Source organism: Beauveria bassiana (assembly GCF_000280675.1).
Source record: "Beauveria bassiana ARSEF 2860 unplaced genomic scaffold BBA_S00011, whole genome shotgun sequence".
NCBI lineage: Eukaryota > Fungi > Ascomycota > Sordariomycetes > Hypocreales > Cordycipitaceae > Beauveria > Beauveria bassiana.
Genome location: NW_007930846.1, coordinates 408,517 through 416,632, shown reverse-complemented (window position 1 = coordinate 416,632; position 8,116 = coordinate 408,517). Strand labels below are relative to the sequence as shown.

Genomic DNA, 8,116 nt, shown 5'->3' with positions numbered 1-8,116 from the left:
GGTGGCGGTGCATCAAGCAAAGAATTTCTAGCAGGTTGAACTCATAGTAGTGATAATCTGCTTTACGACGCTGTGTATCGCTGCACAGTTCAAGCAGTGACGCAAAGCTATTTTAAGCTCTTGCGCCGGTTAAAGGCTGGTAAGTGAGCTGGGAGATTTCTTTCTCAGAGAGTTGCCTCTTTGTACCAATAATAAGTTTCTTCTTGGCCCAGGTGCAAATGGGTGAGTAGGTCGCGAGGCTTTCGCAACTTACGCGCAGGTAAAGCCACTGTATAAAGGCCACCAGTAGCTTGTTAACTTGTGTATAGCGGACTGTTGTTTTAGGCGGTCAACAGGAAGAAGTCGATTTCAAATATTGACACGCCAAAGGTGAATACGAAGTAGAGCAGCGGTCGGGGAAATCGGTGCGAGGTAGTGGTGGTGGGGAGCGAAAATCGACAGTGTGCGGGTAAGCGGACTGGGGCCAATGACTGGTAAATTTCTCTCTGCCGGTGTGAGGAAGATTTTGAAAAGGAATAAAAAATTATCAAAAAAAAACTGTGGCGTAGTGCGAAGGTATTAATGACGTGAATAAGACAAAAAGGGAAAGAAGTCGACTTTTGGATAGCACAGAAACGCTTTGCCGGACCGTGCTCAGGTAGAGGTTAAGCGCCAGAGTCAATGACCAGCAAGGACGATAGATGAGAAGAGATTGAGATATATCAAGGTGGTGTGGCTACCGGAATAGCCATGGTATTTAGACGAGCAACAAGACTCCGGCAAGGCAGTGGTGTGGGCGAGAGGAGAGAGACAGGCACAAGTATGAATGGACACGAGTGCAGCTCTGGGATCTGGTGGCGGCACTTGTACAAAAGTCCAGAGGCGTGCAGAACTTTGCTCTATTTTGGCGACAAGGCCGCCGACCCTGGCCGCATATCCCCAAGGAGAGCCCACCCCTATATCTGGACTCGCCGAACGCCAAAAGGACGAAGAGCCAACTTGGGCATAGTATCAGGATGCAACCCACGACCTTACAGAAATCTTGTTGGGTGGACGGGCGGGCCTCAAAGCAGCCACTTAACAGGCGAACTGCGCCGTGATGCAAGTGGCATCCTGTCCATCAACGTGCATGCGCAGCTTGTCCTATGGGAGGGCAACGGTACCGGGATAGCGCTGCAATTGGGCATCAACACGGTACACCCCCTGCAGGCATGGGGGAGCGGGCCTTCAACCTGGTGTCTCTGGTGAGCGTGCGACCACCAACTGAAGTGCGGCGCACACAGTGGGCCTTGCTTGGTACGAGGTATCTAGGTACAAGAGCTGCCACTGGCAAACCTTTTCATTGTGCTGGACCACAAACAGCTGACGTGGGAATTCTTCTTGTCCCTGGAACCCGGCAAGCAAGGAATGGCCCGGCGGGCCCTAAACCAGGAGGGTCTGTAGCGTGCGAGAGAATCGCGCAAAAACAACCCTGTGGTGGTGCTTGTGGTGGTGCTATGGCCCGTGGCCATGGATTGCCGTTGGTAGTTGGTTGTGGATGTGTGGATATCACATCGAAAACTAGAGGGGATGACGCTGTTAGCTAGACGCTAAAAGACGGATACCAGAGGGCTGATACGCTCTGCTACCGTTGGACTGGATACTTGGGTAGTTTTGTGAGCATACCGAAAGCTTCTCGTCTTCTCTAAGCTTACATAGCAATTGGGAGCACCAGCGTGTTCCAATGGAGTCTCACGCGTTGATAATTCTTGGTCTCACGCTTGGGGGTTACGCCGCCGCTTCGTTGAGTAGGCAAGCAGGCTCGCGGAGAGATGGATGCTGCCAAACTTTTTGACAGGGTCGTAGCTGCGTGTCCTAGACATACAGCTCTGCATGTCTTACTGATTCGCCTCCGACAGGACGATCTGGGAAGCGAACTGGAGAATGGCCCATTAAGCAGCAACGAGGAAAATGGCGCGCGCCGAATGGCCACCCGGTAAACCGTCACCCACACTCGAGCACAATGCTATTGAAGTCGAAGTTTACCAGTAAGGTAACCGCTGCCAGCAAAGTATTAGCGCAGCGCTAGCAGATTCAAATGGCCCCATGGCACTGACCGCTACGGCTTTTTGTCTTGTCTATGAAATCGGCCGATTATGTGTAGGAATCGAGTATTGGAGCCTGCCGTCAATGCAGCAATCTTGAATCGTAATTGCAAGGAGCCTGGCAACCTTGCAAGACATGCTGTGCTCACTGCTTGTTCTCAGGAGCGCAACTTAGCTGCGAATGATATTGCTGGTAGACGAATAGGCCGAAGACGGCCAAACGGCCGGACAAGGGGCTGGCTCAAATGTGCGATTGGTGTCAAGCAAACCTCAGCTCAGGGTCAGGTCCCACCAGAGATGGACATGTAAGTGATCGTCGTGTGCTTCCAGTTTCGACCTGCATGGCCCGCACGATGGCCTCTATGAGATTACTGGTCTCCGCCAAGATCAATCGTGCTGGTAGCGCTGAGCATAGAATGGATTCGAAAACTTTTGCAGGGCTCGTCATAAATGATGAGAAAGCATCAGATATCACACCCTCCCGTATGTAGCATGAAGCTAGAGTTAAGCCGCACACACTATGCACCGGAAGGATCCCCCGCCCCATTCATGGTGGTGGGAGAGCAAACAATGAAAAGTCCACATCATCCACCTCTCCTTTCCCTCGCGACAGTCTCGCGCCATTTGGTCTGGGGTTGAACAGAGCCAAACAATTGGCTGAAATTCTGTACCTAGAAATGCAGCGCCACCGCGATTGGACAATAATTGTTCAGTGGCGTCGCATTGTCCTGGCCCCTGTGCCCTGTAAGGGTATTCGGAGAGCCGCAGTGAAGCCATTTCGTGCGCGTGGCTCGTTTAACTACGAGCAGAAGCATCAGCCGATTTCTTTTGGTTATTAGAGACAACTGATTCCGGGCTTGATGACGGCATTGGCTTCTCGGCCGGTCATTGTAGCCTCACACCCGGGTCCAGTAGGCAATAGTGTCGATTATTGACTGCCGAAGTTGTTGTACAAATCTCAACTTTGCCATTAGTGGCGAAACTGCCACGCTGTCAGGCATTCTTACCGATGTCTACTTTGAAAGCTTCGTTGGCACCAGATCGTTGTAGAATACGGAGTAGACAAAGAGGCAACGAGGCAATCTTCGACAATGCTATTCTTGGTAATGCCGATATTGACTTGGTACGTATACTTGGTAAGCAAAGGCGAACAAGGCAGTGCTGCAGTACTGCATACCTAGGCGAAAATTTGCTGCAGCCAGCCTGCCAAGCTGAAAAGCGTGCAGTGCCAGCCCGCGTAATACCTATTTGCATCGTAGCGGCGGCCTGGCAGACGTGAGCTAATGCACCTGTGAGCCATATCGATGGGTCGACCCTTGGAGCTGCAGGACTCGCATCTTGGGACGGCTAAGCGTGTGATGGAACAATGGCGTTGGGATCTAGAGCCAGGGTTTGGGGTTGGGCATTAAGAGAGGCAGCCGGGATGCCAAACGCAAATGCAAACGGCAGCAGCCATCCCGAGTACCGACAGCGAAGCTTCGCCACACACGGCACGGCCACAGTTGGATTAACCGCCGCCCCAGTGAGGCTAGTGACGTGGCAGGCAAGCAGGCCACGCCTCGAAGGCGTAAAATGCGCAACAGCGGGCTGGTCCGAAGCTAGCACGAAGCTGCAACCACTCAACAGTGACAATTGCCTACCCAGTTGCAGACCAGTCCGGCATCGACAAGGTGGCAAACAGCCCTAAGGGTATGCTTGGCTGGACTGGGTAATCGTAGATGACTCTTCTCCCAGTCCATTGCCGAGCCAGATACGAAAACCGTCCTCGCCGCCTATTGCTCGCCCGCAAGCCCGGTATCGCCATGCCCTATGAGGTCACCCGACGTCGCCGACCGCTCTTTCGGAGCGGCAGGGCCAATGGTCAGATGACATATCGTCGCGGTGTTCGATAGCAGGGATTCCTTTGACGACATTCTTCTGTCCACTCTGCCTCTGCCTCTGCCTCTTTCTGTCGAGTTGAATAGGAACGAAACCAGCAAGCCGATGCGAGACGCAGGCAAACCGGCACGCCGGCTACTGATGACCACTCAATGCTACGCCGCATCCCTAACGTCTGGAGCGCCCTACCCTTCCAGCCTGCTGGCTTTCTGACGAATCGCGCTGCGCAAAAAGTGTGTCTATTCCTGCCAGCGCCAATGAGTTACCGCGCCCGGGTCGATCGTCTGGGCAAGTTGCCCGCTCGGCCACACCATTGGCTGCTGGGATAACTGGACCAACCCCCGACAGGAGCCTCACGAGCCTCACTTTTGCGCCTCTATACACATTGACTGGCCAGAAATGCAAGTTGTACTTGTGACACGCCATTCTGGCTCTGCGCGTGCAAGTTAATTCACGTGCTCGAGCGCCTTGCTCTGCTTCATACTGGTCAGTGGTGGAGTGCGGCTGAACCCCCCCCCCCCTACGCCGGTTTGCCTTTTGTTGACAGGGTCATGATGGTGAAGCTTATTGATCTGGCTGGCTCACCTACGATGCGTGGGATTTGTTCAGCGCTACAGAACCCCCCAATGATTCGGGGTCCTCTCTACACACCCTGATGGCTATGAAGCCTTCGCGCCTATTGCCGTCTTGGCTACCACTCATACCAACGCTTCTCAAGTCAGAGCTGACTTGCTTGGTCATCGACGGGTCACAAGGCCAGAGCTGTCATCGCAACGCATGGATAGGCCTCATCGCTGAAATCGATTCTCGCCCTATCGAATGGCTGCTCGCCTGCGTCATTTCCACATTGAAGCCTCGGCTACTTTAGTCTTCGCCATTCATGACACTCGAAGGTGATGACGACTCGGCGGGCTGCAGGCAACATTGTTTAGCAAGCTTCAGTCTGTGGCACCGGAGTCATATGGCCTTTACACATTCTCGTCAGCATGGTAAAAACGATAGCTGGCAGCGAAATATAGTTCGCCAAGGATACTCGACCTCGGACCTTGTTGTGGCGGTTGAGTGTTGACATGTCATTGAATGAACAACTGTGGGAAACGGGTTCCCAATTCGACACTGCGCCCGGTCCCGAGTTAGGTCACCCTCGGCGCGTACCGCTCGCATCTCATTCGCTGGGCAATCAGCTCCGAGTGACTGCGTGAGCACTAAAATGCCGGAATCACATCGGAGCCGACGCCGCTACGGGGTGGTTATTACCCGTCTTCATGCCATCTTCTTGGCCGAGATCGCTCATCGCAACCCGACGGACCAGTCTTTCTAGGATGTAGGCGTGCCGTCGACCGACTGCACCACATTCATGGCATGTGGCGTGTCACATACAGTTCCATCTTAGCCCCGATTCTTGCCCGTGGAGGGATGGTCTGTGTGGGTAAGGGCATGCAGCGATTCCATGTAATGTAAAACGCACGCGGCAGGAACCTATGCTCTAGAGTAAGACAATCTATGCGGTTGATTAATTACCATATTGCACCGCATGCAGCCAAGATGAGATGCAGGGCTCGATTCCGCACCTGGGGACGTTGGGCAACAATGGCCCAATGGGTCATGCAGTATAACTAAACTATTGAAAACGCATGCAAGCCTGCCCGAGATATCTGTACTTCTTTCGTGAAACAAACAAGCTTGGACACTTGTATGAAAGCCTCGACCGCGAGGTAGGCGTTGCAATTTAGGTAGTATGTTCCCAAGGCCTCGTTTGCGCCGGCAGTTGTACAAGCTACCGAACAATGTCAATTGACAGTCTTGATTGCGTAACTTTCAAATAATGAATCTCTAGGTTGACATGAATGTTTGCATGCTCAACGCGGTGTTGCGTTTGCGTTTGGCAACAATCGAAAGAGATATGATGAGGGAATACGAGTCACTACAGGGTATACCGCAGTGTTCAATCGAAAACTCGCTCAGTTTACATTTATCGTTGGACGGGGCAAATCTGGCACAAATTTCACATTTTTTTGTAATTTTCGAATCTAACACTTCCCTCCTTTAGCCCATGATACCTGATCAAGCAGCAGCAAATCGAGCAGCACGCTGCTCGGCCTTGGCCTTTTCGGCAGGATCAAGCAAAGTACGAGAGCCCCTTGCCTGGGCGTTGCCGCCGCCGCCGCCGCCACCGCCTTGACGGCCATGGCGGCCGTTGCGTCGGTCGTTCCCTCTGCGATCTGTGCTCTGGCGCTTTCCAGGCCGGTGTCCGTCCTGGTTCTGACCGCGGCCGCGCTTGAGGGGCCGCTCGGGCAGAGCCGCATCGAGGCCGGAGACGTCCTTGTCCTCGAGGCCGAATCGAGCGGTGCGCTCGGCGCGCTTCTTAAAGTCCTCGTCGTCCTGTTCGATGCCGAATCGCTTCGCACGGTTGGCGCGCTTCTTGGCTTCTTCCTCGGCGGTCGTGGAGGAGAGGCCCATGACAAATGAGGGAGGAGGCGCGGCGGGCTCGGCGGGCTCGGCGGCGACGGCATTGCCCTCAGCAGGCGCGGCAGCATCTGCGGTCGCATCCGTAGACGCAGACGCAGCCGCAGCAACGGGGGTAGCAGCAGCGGGAGCCGCGGAAGCAGCCTCGGCGGGAGCGGCGGGGGTGGTAGTGGTGGGCTTCGCACCTTCGTCGTCGCTGTAGGTAATCTCATCGTCTTTGGCAGCTAAGTAGGCATGTTAATTTCGTGTCTCCGTGTCGCATTTGCGTTGCAGGTGCGTTGCATAAGCTTGGCTAAAGAAACATTTGCTCATATGCCTATATGCGTATCTTCCCGGCGTAGCGCGCGACCCAACATACCAGGTTTGACCTCTGAATCGCCGTCGGGCTTGCTGTCTTCCTCTTGGAGGCGAGCAACCAGGTCGGCCTTGTTGCCCGTCTGTGGAAGCTTGCGCTCAGCCAAGAGCTTCTTGAGCTCCGGCACTTTTAATGAGGCGTAGTCGGCCATGGCGATGACGGTCGTCGATGAGGTGTGATGCGTGAAGAAGATTCTTGTGTGGCTGTCGCGAAACAATGGGAGTGCAAGCGCCGATTGGAGGGGAGCGGCGCAGAGCGATTGCGCGCAGTCGCGAGCAGTGGACCGTAGTAATAGCTGCTGTACGATTTTTCGTTTGTGCTTGACTACTTGTAATGGGTGAAACGCGTAACGATGGATGTCGATGGGCGAGATTGGTGATGGATTAGGATGAATCAAGAGAGTTGGCGCGCGCGCGTTGCTATGAAGCTAGGTAGGTGAATAGGTACCCGACAACAGTACAGTGGGCTCACTGCAAGACGGGTAGCTACAGGTAAAAGATACATGTTGATGCATAAGAAACGCGCCAGTTTGGAAGTACCGAGGTACATGTATGTCATGGCACAAAAAACGAGTCGAGATGTTTATATGCAAGAAACAAGTAGGGGCAAAAAAAAGGGCAACGTGTTTCTCTTAAATAGAGCACATCCGTGGAACTTGACCAGTCAATAATATCAGTCCATCTGCACATGCCTGGTGTGACACTTGACGTCTAAATACAAATACCTGCCTGCGTGTTGATGGGCGTCCGTAACCAATGCTGGCAGCCCGCTGGGTGTGCACGGCTTCCGCGCCCGTGAAATTGAGCGCAAATGGCATCTGATATCCGTATTCATGTATGATTGGCATCATATTGTAAGAATGTACTTTTTGCCACTTTTACGATGCTCACTCTCCAATATCAACCTCACTGCCAGTCTGTAAAGGGTTTCGGCACTCTCCACCGTGGGTCAACTCTGGCCTGATGGAGCAGCTACTTTTTCTGCCAAGGAGCTTGCATTATTACTGGCAAGCTGCAACCGTCCGAAGGGGCCGTTCACGCTCCATCCTCCATCCATGATCTACGGCACACGACTCGCCTCCTTTCAGCATCGCATCTCTGCGAGCGCTCTCACGATCCCACCGGCTTTCACATTGCCATAACTTCCGACTATCACCGTACACACGACTTCTCCGACCTTGCTTGACCGACGTCTCTACCACGATGCGATAGTTGAGATCGGACGCAGCGCATCAGTCCAACCGCACGAGATTATCCCCGTCGACGGCATCTCGCAGCGATACATTGCCTTTGCCGCATAGTGTCGGCCCGTATACTTTCTAAACGTTCTATTTTACTCATCAATCAATCACAAA

The 8,116-nt window shown here is 53.5% G+C and overlaps 1 protein-coding gene across 1 annotated transcript; it reads right to left on the bottom strand.

Moving 5' to 3' along the window:
• Positions 1–6,005: 6,005 nt before the first annotated feature.
• On the bottom strand, positions 6,006–7,266 carry BBA_04769 (SAP domain-containing protein; the record flags this gene model as incomplete). Its single annotated transcript, XM_008599866.1, has 3 exons — positions 6,006–6,631; positions 6,766–7,189; positions 7,234–7,266. The coding sequence occupies 3 exons, from the start codon at positions 7,264–7,266 to the stop codon at positions 6,006–6,008; spliced, it is 1,083 nt and encodes a 360-aa protein (XP_008598088.1).
• Positions 7,267–8,116: the final 850 nt, after the last annotated feature.